The sequence below is a fragment of the Ctenopharyngodon idella genome, chromosome 8, assembly GCF_019924925.1.
Source record: "Ctenopharyngodon idella isolate HZGC_01 chromosome 8, HZGC01, whole genome shotgun sequence".
Classification (NCBI taxonomy): Eukaryota; Metazoa; Chordata; class Actinopteri; order Cypriniformes; family Xenocyprididae; genus Ctenopharyngodon; species Ctenopharyngodon idella.
In genome coordinates, this window is record NC_067227.1 from 6,408,297 (window position 1) to 6,431,329 (window position 23,033).

Sequence of the window (23,033 nt, forward strand, 5' to 3'; positions counted from 1 at the left end):
GTGAATCTCATAAAACATGTCAGATTTCACCACAAAATGTGTATATACTGTATATAAGAAAAAAGTCTGTTCTTAGAACCTTTTTTCTCACCATTAAGATGACATTATTTAAACTCACAGTTCTGTACACCTAGAATGTTTTATGGTTACACTTTATTTTGATGGTCCACTTTAGACATTCTTCTATAAGTAACTTTGCAACTACATGTCAACTAACACAGTATTAATAATAGACTGTTAGTAGGGGTGTAGCGGTACACAAACATGATGGTTCGGGATGTGCCTAGGTATTGAAGTCACGGTTCAATATGGGTTCGGTACAGCAGGGGGGAGAAAACTTAAGCATAAAATTGTTTTTTTTCTTATTTTTTATTAAACAGTGGGTTATTGGACAAATTGTGTCTCTCTCTTTAAATAAATCAATTAATTAACATTTTCTTAAGGATAAAAAAAAAATCTATCTCAGCTAATGCTGTAGACTATATACAGGGAGCCCTTTCTCACACAATACTATAATATTAAAGGTTACAATTAACAACAGAGCCCAAACTATTAAATTCAGTTGCTATCTATTTTTAGATATAATAATCAACACACAAATAAATAAAAAAAAACATGTAAATTGCACATAAGGCAGGTTTTGCATTAACTTCTAAATCTAATTATTAAATTATTTTTCAATTATTTTTTTACTCCAATTCATTTTTGAAATATGACCATTAACACAGTTACTGTCATAACTTGTTTTCATGACAAATTTATTTAAAAATATATTAAATAATTAAGACATTACTAACAGGTAAAGTAAATATAATGAATATATAAGCTAATATATATGGAGTTAATATTGTGCCATAATTAAACAAACAAATCCAGCATTTTGCAAACAAACACGATCTGCTTTGCAAAGGAAAACTTGACTCGTAAACAAACAGAAAGTGATGTGCAAATACAAAGGTCAGTTTGAGCAGAAATGCAGAGGAGTAACATATATATGTATTTTTTTACAAATATAAATAAATGAGCCTACATCATATTTCACAAATAAATACAAACTAGTCTCCCGAGAGAAGACCCGAAACATGCATTTATAATAATAATAATAAACTTTGTTTTATAGCGCCTTTAAAAGTTGCATCTCAAAGCGCTTTACAAGAACATACAAATACAGTGGAATAGGGGAAATAAAAGATAGAAACATGCATCAAAACACATTTTAAGAAATATTTAGTTATATATATAAAACAAAATAATCACGTATAGAAAATAAGTTTACAAGGAGTTTACAGCTGACGAAAATGAGTGGTGAACAGGTGAGTTGGGCGTTTCTCAATACCAAGAATGCAAAGGTTGGTAATTCTAAATTATCTGCAAAATGCAACAGCAGCAATCTTCATAACATCACTCGGCTTGCTCTGGCTATTCCGGTTATCTCTGTATGTATAACCGCCAGCAACATGTTATACAAAACATGTTATAAAACACCAATCTGCTTCTTTTCATTTTCATTTAAACATTAATAATAGCCACACAAATTTGATTCAGGCAAAGCTTACATTGATTATCTTCACTGCATGTACAGTACCAGTCAAAAGTTTGTAAACATTAAGGGTTTTTTTTAATGTTTTGAAAGTAGTCTCTTAATCTCACCAAGGCTGTATTTATTTGATCAAAAATAAAGTAAAAACAGTAATACTGTGAAATATTATTGCAATTTAAAGTAACTGGATTCTATTGTATATTTCAAAATGTAATTTATTCCTGTGATCAAAGCTGAATTTTCAGCATCATTACTCCAGGCTTCAGTGTCGCATGATCCTTCAGAAATCACCATACTCACCTGTTCACCACTCATTTTCGTCAGCTGAAAACTTCTTGTAAACTTTTTTTTTCAGGCTAGCCTATTTGTAATTATATATATATATATATATATATATATATATATATATATATATATATATATATATATACACCACCAGTCAAAAGTTTGGAAACATTACTATTTTTAATGTTTTTGAACGAAGTCTCATGCTCATTAAGGCTGCATTTATTTCATAATAAATACAGAAAAAACAATAATATTGTGAAATATTATTACAATTTAAAATTATGGTTTTCTATTTTTTATATATACTTTAAAATATAATTTATTTCTGTGTTGCAAAGCCGAATTTTCAGCATCATTACTCCAGTCTTCAGTGTCACATGATCCTTCAGAAATCATTGTAATATGCTGATTTATTATCAATGTTGGAAACAGTTGTGCTGCTTAATATTATTTTATAACCTGTGATACTTTTTCAGGATTCTTTGATGAATAAGTTAAAAAATATCAGCATTTATTTAAAATAGAAATCTTTTGTAACAATATCAGGGTATCCACGGGGCATTAAAAAGCATTAAAAGTCATTAAATGGATTTTGCGAAAATTAAGGCCTTAAATGGCATTAAAAAGCATTAAATTTTATTCGTACAGGAATTAATTTTTTTTTTTTTAGATAGTTTTGAAGGAAAATAATACCAGTTTATATTGAATATAGCCTTCATAATTAATAACTTTGATTTGCTGTCGCAAAATATGTACATTGGTGTGATACACACAAGGAACCAGTTTGGTTATTGCCTCCGGCCGGTGCAAAATTGCCGTAACGCCGTTTTGAACAGCGGCGAGCTGGGACCTGGAGACGGACGGTTGAATCAGTGTTGCCAACTTAGAGACTTTTCAGACCCCTTTCGCGACTTTTTTCCAAGAAAGCGCACTGTGACGAATATACTTGTTAACCTGATCTAGCTGCCGAGACTCCCAGGTACTGCCGCACGAGCGCGAGGTCTTGCTTCCCTGCCGCAGGCGTACCTGCGTCTGCTCTGTTCAGTGAGTGGCTGAGAGTAGCAGCGCATTCAGTTGAGGATGTCAGAGAACAAATAAAATAGATACTATTGCTTCTAACCTGAGTGATGATTTTACGTGTACATATAGCCAAAATCACAGCAAATGTCTTTATATTATGTGTATGGTGATTTGGTCAGACAACGTCTCAATTCTAAATCAGGATTTATCGCTGGTTTAACATGTCAGGGCTCGACACTAACTCTTGTCAACTAGTCCGGGATAAGTGTATTTTTTTGAAGGGGCAAGTGAAAGAGAATTTTACTTGCCCGGCCAGGCAAGGACCTGATTAAAACGTCAATACCAAAAAAAAAAAAAAAAAAAAAAAACGCGAGAATGACTGATTTTATTACATTTAGTTTAAGTGGCGATAGGTTGTATAATGTAGTGACGATAACAAGGTTGCGCTGTTGAGGCTCGCGCACCATCTCGAGGAGAAATGGGAACATGAGCGAAGCACACACAAAAATAAGCTTTTAACTTGATACAGGTAAGCGAAATCACACAACCAAGAATGCTGTTTTCCTAAATAGGCTACCGTCACGATTAAAAACGTGACACTGATTTCATACAACTGTTCAGTTAACAAATAGTTAATGTTAAGTCACTTACATTTTAGAAGGAACATTGACTGTTTTATTCTATTTTAGCAGCAAAAATAGTTTCAAACAAAGATCACAGCAGAACAATCCCATAACATTATTTAATGCAGTTGTAATTTTTTTATTGTAAATTTGTAAATTATTTAATTTTATTGGTAATAGCCCTTAGTGTCTTATTCTAATTAAATTTATTGATCGAATTTAATAATTTAAAATGAAAGATGAATCACACATTTTACATGAATCGTACAAGAATCGTACAAGTGAATGAAAAGGCTTAGTGTCGAGCCCTGTATGAAGTCTTAATGGGCCGCGTTTCAGTCTCAGTCTTCAGTCAGAAAAATATATAGATGAAACAATTATATTGGGAATTTGGCTGTATTAAAATATATTATGTGAAAGGGTAGCACCAGAGAAGCAAACAAATGTAAAGGGCTGATACTTGGCAGAATGCGAATGCAACAATGACATGATGAATATTCTAAGGAGTGAATATTCTGAAGCCTGTAGAAACCCTGAATATACACTACCGTTCAAAAGTTTGGGGTCAGTAATATTTTTTCTTTCTTTTTTTTTTGAAAGGAATTAATACTTTTATTCAGCACGGATGTGTTAAATTGATAAAAAGTGAGATTTATATTGTTAGAAAAGATTTATATTTTTAATAAATGCTGTTCTTTTTAACCTTTTATTCATCAATGAATCCTGGAAAAAGTATCACAGGTTCCAAAAAAAATATTAAACACAACTGTTTTCAACATTGATAATAACTGAGTATCAAATCAGCATATTAGAATGATTTCTGAAGCATCATGTGACACTGAAGACTGGAGTAATGATGCTGAAAATTCAGCTTTGCAACACAGAAATAAATTATATTTTAAAGTATATTAAAATAGAAAACCATAATTTTAAATTGTAATAATTTTTCACAATATTATTGTTTTTTTCCTGTATTTATTATGAAATAAATGCAGCCTTAATGAGCATAAGAGACTTACACATAATATAAGAGACTTCGTTCAAAAACATTAAAAATAGTAATGTTTCCAAACTTTTTGTTCAAAGGTTACATGCCATTTGTAGGATGGTTTGTATTTATTTGTGAAATATGATGTAGGCTCATTTATTTATATTTGTAAAACACAATACATATATTTTGTTACTCATCTGTGTTTTTGCTCAAACTGACCTTTGTATTTGCACATCACGTTTGTTTGCTAGTCGAGTTTTCCTTTGCAAAGCAGATCGTCTTTGTTTGCAAAATGCTGGATTTGTTTGTTTAATTATGGCACAATATCAACTCCATAAATATAGTGCATATATTTAGAGAAATGCTCCCCTCTATAGTTCATTTCTCTAATGAACTAACATGCTGTGGACACAAAATGACTTGCCTGAGGTTAATGTAATGCTACATGAGATATTATTCTAAAGATGTTTTATTGATGTCTTTCCGCAGTAGAAACACTGGTTGAGAGGCTTTTTCTGTGCTTTTTCCTGTTGTGGTTTGTGGTGGTTAGCTAACAGCATTGCATTACCACGTGTTCCCCTCTTCTGGATTGGAGTGTGGATCGCCTATGACTGACTGTATTCGTTGTCTGACTGTATGCTCGTATCGTGACATCCGTACCATGACGGACTTTTCAGAGGCGTCAGATCACTTTTCTTTTTACACAGCACGACTATCTGGGGCAGGATTCAGTCGCTGCTGTGTGTACATTGCACGATGGATCGGTGACGGGGGTTTCACATTGCATGACTTTACAATAAGGAGAATCACAGACAACTCTGTCTGGTCCGCAAACTATGTTTCACAACCAAACACACGTGAGAAATGATAAGGAAATAATGTAAGGTCGAACGTAAGACCGGAGCTCTCGCACGAGACTAGAAGCTTGCAAGAAGCCCACAAGAAGCTTGCGATCCAAATTGTCTGTGCTAATTTGCAGCAAAAAGGAGAAAAAGAAAAAAAAGATTATGGAGGAGGAAATGTTTGGGGAGACTAAGACTAAGCCTGATTAACTAACATAGTTTGGTAAAAGGCAATAACACATTCCTAAAACCCTGATAAACTGTTTGTTGCTGAGATTTAATGTCAAATCTTTGTATGTTCCTCAGGCACTAGCCCATAAGACCCTTGTTCTCCTACTTGGTGTGGATCCATCCAAACAGCTCGACCATCCCCTGCCCACCGCCCACCCTCATGTCACCTATGCTTATATGAAGTACATGTGGAAGAGCACTCGCAAGGTAAACACTCACAAAGTGCACTTGAATCAATGCCCCTGTGAAGTATTTCCAGTCATGTACAGTCAAGTACAGCTTCTGTCTGCTTGAATGTGAAAAAACAAAAAGGGTCAGCAATATCTGGAGGAAGCTATGCATTAGCATTCCTATTCATCTTAAAAGTAGTTGCTTATCTGGCAAATTCAGTCCTGGAAGTACATGACTTGTGTGCTGCAATCTTGTCTCATGGGCACTACAGCCAGATTGTTTTGAGCTAAACACCTGAGCAATAAATGCTATTGACTAATCATTCTGGTGTCACAGGAAAATGACATCATGACAACGCTAATTGGCACTGGTGAAAAATCTATATAATATAAATATCTACAATTTACATTCTTTGCAAACAATTTCATCTGAATTAGGGCTTATACTGTTCCCAAGATTCATACTGTCAAGGGCCATCAAAGCCTTGTGAACTGAGACTTCAGTAGAGCCAACCACCAGATGTGCATAATTATTAGGTACATTTTCTTTTACAGATAAAATGAGCCAAAAAAAGAGATTTAACTCAGACTGAAAAGTCAAAAATGATTAAATACTCATGAGAAGGATGCAATACTAATGCAATACTAGAAATTGCAGTTAAGGCATGACCATGGGACAGTGAAATGCTCATTGAGTCAGCAGGGTCGGACAAAAACAGGTGGAAAAGAACAGACACGTGTTAACTGCAAAAGAATTAAGAATTAAGGTGAAGAATTAAGTGTGAAACCATCAGGAACCCTTTAGTCTCCAGCGCCAGAACTTTTCCAGAACTGCAACCTACCTGGAGTCTCCAGAAGCGCAAGTTGTCAGGATCTCAGAGACTTAGGTTAGGTAAAGAATCCTAAAAAATGACCCCCACTTAATAAGAATCACAAGCTGAAGTATTGTGAAATATATGAATACTGTTTTTTTTTTTATATATAGGCTTTATAGATAGATAATGCTGTAAATGTAGAATTTTTGTTGTGAATTTAGAAGTAATGCATTTCTGTACTGGTTACTGTAATCTTATTACATAACTCAAGTTACTTGTAATGCATTACTCCGAACTCAAGCCAGGCTCAGACTACAGGAGTTTTTAAATCCTAACCAATTATGAAATCTGGTTGCAGCACGCACATAAGGAGAATCTTTTTTTTTTTTCTCTCAAATCTTTTTTTTTTTTATTGCAAATCTCAAACATGCACACGCTACAAGATTTGAAAATTGTAGTGTAGCACACACTACAGGATGTTATTAAGATTATCATGCCCAGAGGAGCACCTCACGTGATCTCATGGGGAAATGGATGTAAACATATATACGTAGCAGATCGACACTGCCATCTAAACAGGTAATGTTTACATTTACTAGCAGCTTTCTACACTCACCTGGTATGTTCAAAAGCATAGTGATTTCTCCCCAGCTTTTCTCTTTGTCCATACGGTTATGTCATGTTATTCATGCAGCCGTGTTGTTGCAACATTTCCACACGCCGTTCCGCCGTCTCCGCTGTCCAACAGACCCATACACAGCAGCTGGTTTCATGGTCGCAATTTCAAAAGCGTTCTCATTCACATCTCTCATTGGCTGTTGTTAAAGAACTGACATAATCTTCCCGATTTAAAATCCTAAACATGTTTGATATGATTGGGGCGGCCCCGATTTGTGTGAGAGCAGATCGGGAGGTGCAATGTTCAATTTGTGAACGCCTCACATTACCAGATAATCTGCACGAACATTCGAACTGATCAAGGTCCTCGACAAGATTTTTTTCTCAGATTCTTGGGAGGGGAAAATCGGGGATAAATTGGTCTAAAACTCCTGTAGTGTGAGCCCAGCTTCAGTGGTGTAAAGTAACGAAGTACAAATACTTAGGTTTTTTCCAATTTTTTTACTTTTCTTTTTTCTTTACTTTTACTTTGAGACTTTTACTTTGCTTCATTTTAAAGCCAAATTAATACTTTTTACTACGACCAATCTCCTATCATTATGCTGATTTTTAAAAATGGTTTCAGTATTTGCGAAAAGAGAGTGCAGAGATGCAGCATGTAGGCAGCATGCAACGAGTGACCTCAGTGTGTGAGTGCGCTGCAGTGTTGCAGTGTCCTCTTATTATAAGCGACCAAGAGCACCAGGAATTTTACCAATGGTGCATTGCATGAGAAACACCATACTCCAAATGCTCCAAAAGTGTGGCAAAATGGCGACTAAACCACACAAGTGCACTCCCATGCAGCACTGATGAACTTGCTCGCGCCACTTAACCAGTGATAAACACAACACAAGTTATTTGACCCATTTGAATTTGACACTCCTATGATATTGTAACCTTAAAAGGCAGTTTATAACACTAGTTAAACTGTATAAAGTTGTTGTTGTTGTTGTGTTTTGTATAAATCATATAGCCAAATATCTTAAATATCTCAGTATATCTCAATATATCAGTTTTAATGAACTTTAATTTCATTAAAATAGAAATTTAATAAAGAAATTCAAGTAAGACCCTGATGAAAGACCAATATCTCTCATTCTGTCAGAATTTAGCATAGCCCTATATAAATTAAGTTATAAATGTTTTACTTTTATTTTGTTGTTGTTGTTGTTAATAGTATTTATTTATTTATTTATTTATTAAAAAAAAACATTCACTGGGGAATGCATCAGACGGATAGGCTGGATTTTTCCAGACAAGCCATTTCTGATTCTCTATATGCAGCGGTTATTTATAATGCTGTTATTATCAGACGTGGATAGATACAAATTTGTGGTATTTACTTTTAAATACATTAATATTTACAAAGTCAGATAATTTGTACTTTTACTTTAGTATTTTACTGGACAACTTTTACTTTACTATAAATAATATATTGGTGTGGATTCTGTACCTTTCTTTACCCAAGTATAGAATTTGTGTACATTTTCCACCACTGAGATATATATGAGCAATATCACATAGTTGTGCGATGTGGCTCTATATCAACACGGCTGTGATTGCGCCAGTGGGGGTATTATATACATATAATACCAAATATTATGTATATAAAATAATATATTATTTATTAAACAATAAAAAGTTTGAATAGGAAATAAACATAAGCAAAAAATCCAGTCAAAAGTGCAAATTAGTGCTCTAGTTAGTAAAGGACGTAAGCTAAATAAAAATATAAAGTTACGAAACTTAACTTTGCTCTTAGCCAAATCGATTCACTCTGGGAAAAGTAATAGATTAATAAGACCAAAGATTGTCCTTCTATTGTTTCATATACCCAAAACAAATTCTATCTAAATAAGAGCCAGCAGCAAATTCCTGAAATACTGGCCGAGATAAAGCTGTTCTCAGCGGGTACATGAGCATTCAGATAGCTCAAATAGGCGCTGTTTATATATAAATTGCATATTTGAGATCTAAACAACTACATTCTCACCTTAAAAAAAAAAAAAAACTATAACTAGAATATCGCACAGCTGGAAAAGGCTCTCAGCTAATTAGAATAAGACCTAACTAACTCATTTTAATTTAAGAATAATACAGTTTAGAATAAATAGGTGGAGTCCACACCACATGACTGTGCTGTCAGAACATTACAAGCTATTACACTATTTTGACACACTATGTCCACCAGTTAGACTTCCATATAAATGTGAATAAACTTAAATAGCTCCACATAAACATTACAAATTTAAGCAATAGCAGGAGATCAAGCTCTCCGTCTTCTTAACTTAAGCTTGAAAATGCTTCTTGTTGGGGTTCTGATTAAGGATGCCAAAGAGATTGCCCAGTTAGAAAGGCTTTTTATGTTGCACCACAAGACTCAATAATTAATGATAGAATAGTAGATTCATGTAGATTCATGATCAGTCATCGGATGTTTTTTTTTTTTAAAAATAGACTCTAATCTAATTAGATAATTCCAGTATATTTAAGTTTAATTGTTTATTTTGAAAAGTTGTATTTTACAGTTCATTATGAGGACTGTCACAGGAAAATGTTTCTGTAACAGCAAATATAACACAATTGGAATGGGCAAGTTTGTTGATAGAAAAAATGTGTTTTTGGTTGTTTTGCCAAATGATGAAAATATAAGAGGAAAAATCTTAGCTTTTAAAGACAGTATAATTGTGTAACATCAACACAATTGTGTCCCATAATACAGCTTATGTTATGTCTGCGAGTGTTTACGTAAGTGCCAGGCACCGAAAATCACAGACCAAACCAGTTCCTGTCCACAGCGCAGCATTGTGTTAAAATTCCTGGCGTACACACATGGAGCCATTAGCCTCATTGAAATATTCCTGTAAAGATATGAGAAACCAATAAACAAAATTACTAAAACATATTGAATTGTGAATTGCTAATGGTCACATTAATAGAAATCACAAAACACATTTGACTAGTTGTTTGTTGTTGAATGAGCTGCTCAGATTTTCAGTATATGTGTATTACTCAAGGAAAATATCTACATAATGCAATGACCAGCTTATTGAAGTCTCTAGAAAATCAGCTGTTGTGGCATAGTGGCTAATGCTAATGGCTGACAACTAGCAAGTTGCTGGTTTGAGCATGGGCCATGGGATTTACTTGCATGATATATTCAGGCATTTGTTCTATCTGCATCTCTCTCAGATTGATGCATTCCAGCATATGCAGCACTTTGTGCAGGGGATGCAACAGCAAGCACAACACGCCATCGCAGCCGATGACCAGCAGCACAAACTGGAGCTGCACAAACTAATGGCACGGTAAGTACAGCTCACAACCATATGTTAAATCTTTGTTAAACGTGTTTAAAGGGTTAGTTTACCCAAAAAAGAAAATTCTATCATTAATTACTCACCCTCATGTCGTTCCACACCCGTAAGACCTTCGTTCATCTTCGGAACACAAATTAAGATATTTTTGATGAAATCAAGAGGTATATGACTCGTCCATAGACAGCAATGTAACACACTCAAGGTCCAGAAAGGTACTAAAGACATCATTAAAACAGTCGACATGACTACAGTGGTTCAACCTTAATATTATGTAGCGACGGAGATCACGTGACCCACCGGTAATAATGGCGGTGTAGTTCGATTGCTCCCTGACTCGGTATCCCTTATATACTTGTTCTCAGTTAAACCACCAACACTTGGTTAGTTTTGGTTGCTCTACTCACGGTGCAACGAATGAGGATGGCAAAATGTCAATTAACGTTGACTTCTCCAGAGAAAAAGAGAGTTAAAGATCCTAACGTTCCTGAGGGGGAACTTCGCGCCATTGTTGCAGATGAGCTAAAGATGCACCTCGGCTTCGTCAGGGAACTGTTTAAGGAAGAATTCGCCCCGATCGCGGATGGACTTGGAGTCCTGGAAGAGGATGTTCGTCTGATAAGAAATAACTTTGACAACATGCAGGCTGCTCTCCGTAACACAAAAAAAGACACTGTGGAAATCAAGGTAGTAGTGGACTCCCTTCAGGAAAAGTTGGCGAGAATTGAAGACAAAAGCCGCCAGTCTAATGTCCGTTTAGTGGGACTTAAAGAGGGTGTAGAAGGAGATGACCCTCTACGATTTATACAAAATCACCCTATTTTTTCAAGAATTATTACGTTTAGTTTTAAATTTGGAAGACTGTCTTGTGGTTTTAGGGGGCGATTTTAATGCTGTGTTGGATCCTCAGCTAGATAGATCTCAGGCCTCTAAGGCTGATTCAGTGATTACTGGATGCTTTAACTCATTTTTGCGACACTCTAACATATGTGATGTCTGGCGTCTGCAAAATGACGGTGCCAGGGACTATACATTCTTTTCAGCTCGTCATAAGAGCTATTCAAGGATAGACTATTTACTTATGTCCCCTTCTCTTATTCCATTTATTAGTAAAGTTGATATTCTGCCACTTCTTTTATCTGATCATTCCCCTGTAATTACTACCCTAACACCTGTATCGTTGGGCTCCAGACCCAACCGCTGGAGATTTAACACCTCCCTGTTACAGGACTGTACTTTTGTGGCTGAATTACGAAGCTCTTTGAAGGAATTTTTGCAGATTAACACTGATTCAGCCTCTAACCCTCAAGTATTGTGGGAAACCACTAAGTGTTTTATTAGGGGTAAATGTATAAGTTTTTCATCTTTTAGTAAAAAGCGTAGAGAGAGTCGTAAAATTGAATTAGAAAAACAAATTGATCTGCTAGAGAAGGAATTAAAAGGTAAATTTAGTGATATCAAAGCCAAAGAATTAAATGTTCTTAAATCAGAATTAAAATCTATATATTTGCATAGAGCTGAATTTATTATACATCGTACTAGGCAATCTTATTATTTCTATGGAGAACGCCCCTCTAAGCTTTTGGCTTTAGGGTTGAAGGATGGTGAATCCAAAGCCAGTATATCTGCTATTAGACATGAGGGTTCAGTGTATACTCAACCTAAGGATATAAATAAAGTGTTTGAATCATATTATCAACAGTTGTATACTTCAGAATCCAGCACTGATCCAACAAATTTTGATTTATTCCTTAAGCATTTAAATCTCCCTAAATTGAATGATTCTCAGCGTGATATACTGGACAATTCTTTTGACAATTGAAGAATTAAAATCTGCCCTGGATTCCATGAGCAATAATAAAGCTCCTGGCTTAGATGAGATTCCCCAGGAGTTATTGAAGATATTATGGGACATAGTGGCTCCACTGATACTTAATTCTTTTAGTTTTGCTTTAGAAAAAGGTGCTCTACATAGAGACCAAAACACAGCTTTAAATACTTTACTGTTGAAGAAAGGAAAGGATCCCCTTGAGTGTTCTAGTTACAGGCCAATTAGCCTCCTATCCACAGATTCAAAGCTAATGGCAAAAGTTTAGGCCTTAAGATTGGATCGGTGTGTAGGAGACTTGATCAAGTATGATCAGTCAGGTTTTTTAAGGGGGAGATTTGCTGCAGACAACATACGTAGGCTTCTTCATATTATTCAACAAGCAGACACCTATATAGCTTCCTCTGCAATCCTCTCTTTGGATGCAGAGAAAGCTTTCGACAGAATTGAGTGGAATTTTTTGTGGTCTGTCCTGAAGCATTTTGGGTTTGGTTCTTTTTTCCTGCATGCTGTCAAAACTATCTATTTTGAGTGTTCAGCAAGAGTACTTACTGGTCCCCATATCTCTCCTTCCTTCTGCCTAGGCAGGGGTACTCGTCAAGGATGTCCCCTCTCACCCTTGCTTTTTAATTTATCATTAGAGCCTTTGGCCCAAGCGATTAGACAATGCTCTGCAATAGTTCCTATAAGCTGTATGAATACGACCCATAAAATTTCAGTCTATGCTGACGATATTCTTTTGTATCTATCAGATATCACAGATTCTGTTAGTGAATGCTTAAAATTATTCGATACATTCGGTAAATTGTCTGGTTACAAAATTAATTGGAGCAAATCCATACTTCTGCCCCTTAATATAGCTGCTAAATCAGAGATTCAGGCCTTACCCGCTATGATTCCAATTACCGACCAGTTTAATTATCTGGGGATTAGAGTTTTTTCTTCACTTTAACACATTGCTAAATGGAACTATCAGTCTCTTCTTGATAAGATTAAAAGCAATCTTCTGTGTTGGTCTCCACTCTGTTTGGCTCTTCATGGTAGGATAGCCACTGTTAAGATGAATATACTTCCGAGGTTGAGCTTTTTATTTTCTACGTTACCTCTGGCACCACCTATTGGTTACTTTAAAGAGCTTAATACAGTGGTATCAAAATTCTTATGGAATAATAAACGGCCTAGAATTCGTCTTAAATCTATGTACCGGCTGAAACCCCATGGTGGCTTATCGCTACCAGATTTTTGGTCCTATTATTTAGCATACCAAGTGAGACCACTTAGGACTTGGATTGATGTTGACTCTCCTGTGTCATGGCGGGCCTTAGAAAATAATATTATTTACCCATTGCGTCTACAGGATTTACCTTTTACTGGAATACCTAAGAAGGTTTTGGAAAAGTTTGGTCCAATTATATGTCATTCTATTAAAATCTGGAAAGTGGCAGAAAAGATCACGGGAGCTTCAGATTCCTATAGCAATTCTACCCCCATTTGGCATAACAGTAACCTCTGTACAGGTAATAAACCGTTTATTTCTAAATGCTGGGTTGAACGTGGTATTTATACCCTAAAAGATCTGTACAATGATTATGGGCTTAAGTCCTTTCAGATCCTACAAGTTGAATTCTCTCTCCAAGGATTTTCCTTCTTTTTGTATTTAGGATTAAGATCTGCACTAAAAGCTTATGGAGTACCCTGGTCGACTAAAATATCTCCTCACTTTATGATAGATTGGATAGACTCTAGTAGGGATTCTAAAGGTATTGTGAGTATAATTTATAAATCACTTGTGCTACGACAGTACTCAAACATTCCGACTGAGGACTTCTGGGAGAGAGACCTTAACACCGTGATTAATTGGGACTCTGTCTGGGGGAATTGTTTTGCTACCTCAAAAAATCCGGCCCACCAAATTATTCATTATAAATTAATTCATAAGGCATATGCCACTCCCTGTTTACTATATAAAATGAAAAGAAAGTCTGATCCTTTTTGTCACTTGTGTAGCAGCGCAAGCCCCTAGGTACATATATGCATATGTTCTGGGACTGTTTTCGAATTGAGCAGTTCTGGTCTTCGGTCCGGGACTTATTGATAGATCTTTTGAAGACTCAGATCCAAAAGGACCCTCTGGTTTTTCTTTTGCTAGATGACTCTTCACTATCACTGTCTGTCAATCAAAAGAGGATTCTATCAGCTGCCCTTACTGCTGCTAAAAAGGTTATCCTGAAACTGTGGTTGGACCCATCTACCCCAGCTATGTCCACTTGGATGTCCTATTTGCTGGACATTGCTCTTTTGGAGAGCACCACAGCTAAAATGCATGGCACCACCAGAAGGACAATACAATTTTGGTTGGACCTTATTGAGACTTTATCAAAAATGTTGAAATCTTGATATATTATTTTTTATTTATTAAGTCTTATTGTATGTCTTTTTCTTATGATTGTGGGTGGATCTTGGGCTCTTTGTAAATAAACTTAAAATGTTTAATAAATAAAGAATCACAAAAAAAAAAATATTATGAAGCGATGAGAATACTTTTTGTGCGCAAAAACAAAATGAAAATAACGACTTTATTCAACAATCTCTTCTCTTCCCTGTCATTATCCTTAAGCAGGTGACACAGTAAACACAGTGAAGGCTTCCGTGTTTACGTCTGAATGCCGGCTCAGTATTGGCCAAAGCTGCACACGTGAGCAGCACGACACATGCATGTGATGCTGACGCAGGAGCCGGCTAATAATAAGTCAGCATTCTGACGTGAAAGTCGTTATTTTTGTTTTGTTTTTGCGCACAAAAAGTATTCTTGTCGCTTCATAAAATTAAGGTTGAACCACTGCAGTCACGTCAACGGTTTTAACAATGTCTTTAGTACATTTCTGGACCTTGAAAGTGTTGATTACATTGCTGTCTATGGACGAGTCATATACCTCTTGGATTTCATCAAAAATATTTTAATTTGTGTTCCCGAAGATGAACAAAGGTCTTACGGGTGTGGAACGACATGAGGGTGAGTAATTAATGACAGAATTTTCATTTTTGGGTGAACTAACCCTTTAATAACAAATATAACTTTATCAATACTTGAAAATCATTCGTTAATTTAAGTAATATCTTTTCATGTAATTTAATTATAATCAAATTATTTTGATTTTGAGATTGTTTTAAATACATTCTGTTTAAACAAAATTGGAAGAGAAGATATTAAACAGTACATTTCAATGTTACAATGTATTCATTTTATTGTTGACAAAAGAGTAAAACCTGAAATGCATTTTTGCAGCAATTCCAAACTTTCACTACATCTTCACAATAAGCCAACTAAAATGATTCATATTCTTTTAGTTTCTCTACTCAGTATTTTTAAAGATAATTATATTTAATTTATTTAAATAATGTAATTATTATTAATTGTTGTATTTAAATATTATATTTAAATTATATTATAAAAATATAACACATAAAAAAAAACAAAGAGTACCAAAAATGAAAGTATCGCTATCGGACTCAAGTGGTATCGGTCCATCCCTACTGATAAATAATAATTACATGTCATCATAAAAATGTAATTACAATGCCTAGTAATTGCTTGAGTTACAGATAGCAGTCAACAAAGCATTAGCAACACCAGCAAATTGTTTTTGTGTCGAGACACTACAACTTAGCAGAGCTTTCCGAGCTGCAGACATAGATGACACACCCACTGGCCAAAGGTTGCAGCTCAGAAAAATCCCGAGCACAGCAATAGAAGAATAAAAAAAAGAATATACAGTCAGAGGACAATATCTTTGTTCTGTATGAACAAACATCACACAATTCTAGTGGATCATAAGTAATGATTGAGAGGAATGTGACTGAGTGAACTAAGAAAGAATGCAATGACAAAAGAAATAAATCATTTTTTGTTTGTAGTTTATTTAAAATATAGTTATAAATGAGAGTTAAAGACACATTTTGAGTACACAGTTATACCTGGAAATTGAGTGCCACTTGAAAGTTTATGAACCCCTTTGCAGAATCTGTAAAAATGTGAAAAATTTTAACAAAATAAGAGATATTTTTTATTTAGTACTGTCCTGAGTAAGATATTTTACATAAAAGATGTTTACATATAATTCACAAGACAAAAAAATAGCTGAATTTATTAAAATGACCCCATTCAAAAGTTTGTGAACCATTGATTCCTAATACTGTGTGTGGTTACCTGGATGATCCACGACTGTTTTTTTGTTTTGTGATGGTTGTTCATAAGTCCCTTGTTTGTTCTGAGCAGTTAAATTGCCCAGCGTTCTTCATAAAAATCCTCCAGGTCCTGCAGATTCTTCAGATTTCAAGCATTTTTTGCATATTTGAACCCTTTCCAGCAGTGACTGTATGATTTTGAGATCCATCTGTTCACAGGACAGGGACTCAAACACAACTATTAAAAAAGGTTCAAACATTCACTGATGCTCCAGAAGGAAACACGATGCATTAAGAGCCGGGTGGTGAAAACTTTTTGAATTTGAAGATCAAGGTAAATTGTACTTAATTTGTCATGTAGGTATCTTCTGTTGCTTCCAAAGGGCAGTACTAAATGAAGAAAATTGATATTTAAACAAAATAAGAAAAATTTGGACATCTTCATCCTGTTCAAAAGTTTTCACCCCTGACTCTTAATGCATTGTGTTTCCTTCTGGAGCATCAGTGAATGTTTGAACCTTTTTTAATAGTTGTGTTTGAGTCCCTCAATTGTCCTCAGTGTGAATAGATGGATCTCAAAATCATACAATCACTGCTGGAAAGGGTTCAAATATGCAAAAGATGCTGGAAATCTGAAGAATCTGCAGGATCAGGAGGATTCTTCTGAAGAACAGAGCTCAGTTTAACTGCTCGGAGCAAACAAGGGACTCATGAACAACCATCACAAAACAAAAAAAACAGTCGTAGATCATCCAGGTAACCACACACAGTATTAGGAATCAATGGTTCACAAACTTTTAAACGGGATCATTTTAATAAATTCAGCTATTTTTTGTCTTGTGAATTATATGTAGACATCTTTTATGTAAAATATCTTAATCAGGAGAGTACTAAATAAAAAATAACATGCATTTTATATTATCTCTTTTATTTTGTTAAAATTTTTCACATTTTCACAGATTCTGCAAGGGGTTCACAAACTTTCAAGTGGCACTGTAAATCCAAGTTAAAAAAAAAAAACTTTCCTGCTTCCAGTCAGTGATCTCATTATCATATGCATGCAGTCCAATGTGGGCAATATCTGGTCCAGAGGTGTAAAGTATTTGAGTAAATGTAATTAGTTACTGTACTTAAGTATTTTTTGGCTACTCTGTAGTTGTACTGAGTATCAAAGATATTGGCAACTTTTACTCTCTATTTGACTACATTTTTGAACAAGTAAATGTACTTTTTACTCCAATACATTTCTGATGAGTAATGCAATTACACATTACATTTTGCATGGCACCTAACTTTTTCTGCAGCAGATTGTTTCTGATATAAAGAAGCGATATCGCCATCTAAGAGCATTGAAGGTACTATATCTTGTGCGTTTTGCCTTTACTCACCCAAACTTGTCAACAAGGATACTTTACGTGAATGTGAATGCATTAGCAGGTAGTTGCTGATCGCAGGTGGTTGATTTTTGAGATGAGGAAATGACTGCAGCTGGTGATGAGGCTCAAACCAGCACAAACAGTAGACTTTGACTATTTAATTTTATTTAACATTATTTTATTTCTGCAAGCCATATCACCCTGTAGCCCAAGACTGGTTGCCCACTGAAGCTAAGCAGGGCTGAGCCTGGTTAGTACCTGGATGGGAGACCTCCTGGGAAAACTAGGTTGCTGCTGGAAGAGGTGTTAGTGAGGCCAGCAGGGGGTGCTCACCCTGTGGTCTGTGTGGGTGATAACACCCCAGTATAGTGATGGGGACACTATACTGTCAAAAAGCACCGTCCTTCGGATGAGACGTTAAACCGAGGTCCTGACTCTCTGTGGTCGTTAAAAATCGCAGGATGTCCTTCGAAAAGAGTAGGGGTGTAACCCTGACATCCTGGCCAAATTTGCCTATTGGCCTCTGTCCATCATGGCCTCCTAATCATCCCTATATACTGATTGGCTTCATCACTCTGTCTCCTCTCCACCAATGCGCTGGTGTGTGGTGGGCGTTCTGGCGCAATATGGCTGCCGTCGCATCATCCAGGTGAATGCTGCACATTGGTGGTGGTTGAGGAGATTTCCCCCTTCCATATGTAAAAGCGCTTTGAGTACCCAGGAGAGTGCTATGTAAATGTAAGGCATTATTATTATTATTATTTAATTATCCGCTATATTGACGAGCCTTTTGAAGGATGGTTTACTTATGACCTTTTTGTGCACTTGAGCTTTACTGAGACTTGAGAGTTTGTAGACATTTAAAAGGTTGTTGTGTCGACCTTGATTTATTGCAGTATTGAACTTGATTTCACATCTTACAAATCAATTGTTTCTTATTTTCACTGGCATGTCTCTCAGGACTTGTGCATCTCTGAGCCTACATTCAGCATGAGTAAAATACTTAAGTACTGTTAAAATCAGATACTTTAAGACTTTTACTCAAGTCGTATTGGAATTGGTTACTTGTAACTTATAATGGAGTCATTTTTGATGTAAGGTATCTGTACTTTTACTCAAGTATGGTTTTCAGGTATTCTTTACACCTCTGATCTGGTCACTATGATTCTCAAATCTGTGAGATAATTCACTCACTCTCTGTTGCACTGATCGCCTCAGAATTTGCATTTGAATAGTGTGTGCGCTCCGTGGGCATGGCCGCGGCCGCATTAGTGGATAATGAGATGACTCTCGAACGACTGACATTTCTCTCTTTTCAAACAGACTAAATAAACAGAATATTTGTTTTTGATTTGACTTACATGATTTAAAACCTGATATTTCAATGTTTCTTTGGACATATGTCTCATGTTTGTGTGATTAGTATTCTCTAAGTTACAGTTCATTTTCTGAGGACTATCAGAAAGTACTTCATTCAGATAGAGATGGCAGGTCGTGCATCATGTTAGTTTTCTTTATTTTGCACAAAGCACAACATTTTGTTTTTACTGTGAGTGAACACAAATAAAAATACATTCCACAGTTTTTAATAATATATAACTCTTATTTGTATGTCCAAAATTGCCGGAGTAAAGGCGCCGACGACTTAACCGACTCCAGAGTGTTAATAATTGTCCATTTTTTTATTTCATTGAACATTCTTTTGGCAATACTTTTCTTTATTGAATAAAATCTAAGTTTTTATTGTCTGCAATTCTCTCATCTTTATTCATTAGCATGTCTGCTAAGCTAATGACACAAAAATATTGGGTATAATATTCAATTATTGATTCTTCTAACTACTGTGTGAAAAATAAGTACATTTGTGGTTGATTTCAGCCCACAGTTTTAGAATTTGACCAAAATGAGGTATTAGCATAAGGGTGCTCTGCTCTCTTACTTTTGGAACATCCTTATTGTCAAGAGCATGTTTTTGATGCCTTAAAATAGGTGGACAGGCCTTGACAATAAAGATGAAAAGGACCTTAAGATAAATGCTTCAGATGAAGTTTTGAGCTGCAAATCATACTGTATCTTCAAATTCATTTGAAATTCACATTCATTTGAAGTCCATACATACAGAACAAATATAATGATTGCATGCCTTATGACAGTAAACTTTTTTACACTATTTTTTTTTATACTTCTCTGTTAACAGTAAGGAGCAATTTGCAACTCATTTGCCCCTTTTGAGACCTGTGTTGCTGTAACACTTACTTTCAGTGAAGATTCCTGGACTTAGCTGTAAAAAACCACAAGATACATTTCAATTTTTCCAAGATACATTTCAGTTTGATTAATCATCCACATGGGCCATTGGACCTTGATGATTGCCACTAGTTTGCTGCATTTTCATTTGTATCTTTGTTCTATTGTATTTTTTGTACTATTGCTTGTGATTTGTTGTTGTTGTTTTTAATTTATTACTTAATGTCAAGTTATATAGACGGGTTTCTGTGCAACATCATCACAGAGATGCGCGCACAACTAGGGGGCAGAAAGCAGCACTCTTTACGGCATATCTAGCAGAAACAGAGATGACATGGAGCTGTTGTGCTGTAAACTGCACTATCCGCCAAAAAGATTAATTTAAAATGTTCAATATTCCGAGAGGATCACATGCCTTTGCTAAAAACAGAAAGAGATTATTATTATATTATATTATATTATATTATTATTATGTCTATAAGTGTATATATCGGGCCGTATGATTGCTGGCCACTTGGACATGTGATCCATTCGTGGTCTGAAATAGCGTAGGGATCTGGTAATGTCTCACCATTACTAAGAGTTCATTTCTTAATATAATCAGCAGAGTCGATTATATAATCAGCAATACCTAGGCTTCCAAAGTAATTGATGCTAGCCATTTCCTCACTGTCACACACCTAGCTAGCTGTCACACATCTCATGTCTTGTACAGTATGTTTACAGTATCAAATTTCTTTTAAATGTGGCGGGTCGTGACATAGTCTTGTCGTAAACATTTAGGGTAGAAAGGCTCAACAACCAACAAAACCAGGTAAGTTCACAAATTCATAGGGTATGTCAGGTTTTTATGATTAGCAAACTTAGTTGGACAATTTCATTCAGAGCCCTGATGACTAACGTTATAACTTAGCCTACTAGTCAACTGTTGTTAGCTAAAGTTTTACATAATGTTATATTATTATGCAAATGAAACACAAACAGTTCCAACTCTAAAATGGCAGTTTATTATTTAGTCAACAAGAATTTACAAACAATGCGAAATCTACGTTAATTACAATGGTTGATTAACGTTACAATCTTCTACAGGTGTTATGCCAAGTTCTGCATAACGTTACATGCCAAGAATTTCATGCACCTCCAAGTACTGTGTAAAAACTATATAATATTCTTTGTGGGGTTTATTAATGGTGATAAATAATTCAAAAGAACAGATTTTGTAGGCTACCTGCAGAGATTTGCATCCACCTCTTTTGCATCCACCTGTTAGCGGTTTTGCCCCCTGAATGCGCGCACATTCAGTATTGTTTGTATACAAGAAACCCGTCTATAGGGATTCTCAGCCTCAATGTACGGAAGCCCTAAACGGCCATGGATTATTATTTTTTTCTATCTTGTTTTGTCATGATCACGACTTAATTTTCTCGTGATCTCAAGATAACAAAAGTTGTTTTGTTGTGATCATGACTTAATTTTCTCGTGATCTCGAGATAACAAAAGTTGTTTTGTCGTGATCACGACTTATTTTCTCGTGATCTCGAGATAACAAAAGTTGTTTTGTCGTGATCACAACTTAATTTTCCCGTGATCTCGAGATAACAAAAGTTGTTTTCTCGTGATCTCGAGATAACAAAAGTTGTTTTCTCGTCATCTCGACATAAAAGTTCTTTTTACAGTGATTGATTCTGAAACACACTGTACCGGATTCTACTGTTGCTATAGTAACGAACACAACTTTCACGCGCATCTGATCGACGGATAAATCATGCGCTCTTATATCGTGTGGATATTTCAGCAAAATGTTTACTTCACTTAATAATAAAGTTTACAATAAATAAATACATATAGGCTAATCAATCACTGTTCAATAAATGTACACAAAACATTTTATTTGTGTAATTAACATGTTTAATGATCAACAGAGCATTCAACATCTCAAGCGCAGCCAGAGATGTTAAAGATACACAATAAGGTGCAAACAGAATACTATACAGTGACATCAAAATTAGTTTTAATAAGCAATAAGTTTAGTATCACACCAAACTATTGCGGTCGTGAAACTGTGGTGAGTCATGCACTAGTCAGAACGATAACAGATACACTTTCAAGCAAAATAATCATATTCAAGCATTTAACAGTTAAGTTAAGTACTCGCCTCATCCCGTGTCTGAATTATCACTGAAAATGTATTCTTCCATTGATTTCGGAAGATGTTCTGAAAATTACTTCTGTCTTTGAAAAGGTTCATATTTTGATACTGATTTTAAGTGGTAATTAGGGTGTTTAACTTGGTGACTACAACACAAACACAACATACACATACCAGTAACGAGCGAGTTGAAGTTTCCTGGTAGTCTGGGCTTCTTGCCCACATAGCCATCAAATTCTGTCCCCCACGAAAAAACAACTAATAAATGAATGAAGCCATATACTTTTAGTGGAATGCTGTCCCTGCTTTCTTGGTTGTTTAGGCAAGATTATTTGTGTAGTGGTAACTGGAAATACACAAGACATTTTCCACATTTTTCAAATGTGTTTCTCCTCTGTGCAGGTGTTTTCTGAAGCTGGGGGAGTGGCAACTCAGCCTTCAGGGTATCAATGAGAGTACCATCCCTAAAGTGTTACAATATTACAGTCACTCAACGGAGCATGATCGCAACTGGTACAAGGTATGTTAACTTCACAAACTTTAAATGTATGTGGTTAAATCTCATGAAACCTGTCAAGAACATGTCCACGTTGTCACCCCAAAATCTTCATTCATCCTCATTAGATGTTTGATATCAAGTATTTTTTTAAATACTTAAAAATTTAAATAATACGGTGTGAGACAACAAATACAAATCTTTTTTTAAATTAGAAATAACAATGTAGGACTTAATAATTTTAGGAAACATTTA

At 35.3% G+C, this 23,033-nt stretch overlaps 1 protein-coding gene across 2 annotated transcripts in view; it reads left to right on the forward strand.

The window, feature by feature from the left end:
- Window positions 1-23,033, forward strand: part of mtor (mechanistic target of rapamycin kinase) — a 272,554-nt gene that overhangs the window by 174,516 nt on the left and 75,005 nt on the right. For both annotated transcript variants that reach the window (XM_051903439.1, XM_051903440.1), the window contains 3 exons: window positions 5,611-5,742; window positions 10,373-10,488; window positions 22,685-22,802. In XM_051903439.1, the coding sequence (XP_051759399.1) occupies window positions 5,611-5,742; window positions 10,373-10,488; window positions 22,685-22,802 (366 nt within the window). The remainder of the gene's footprint in view (window positions 1-5,610; window positions 5,743-10,372; window positions 10,489-22,684; window positions 22,803-23,033) is intronic.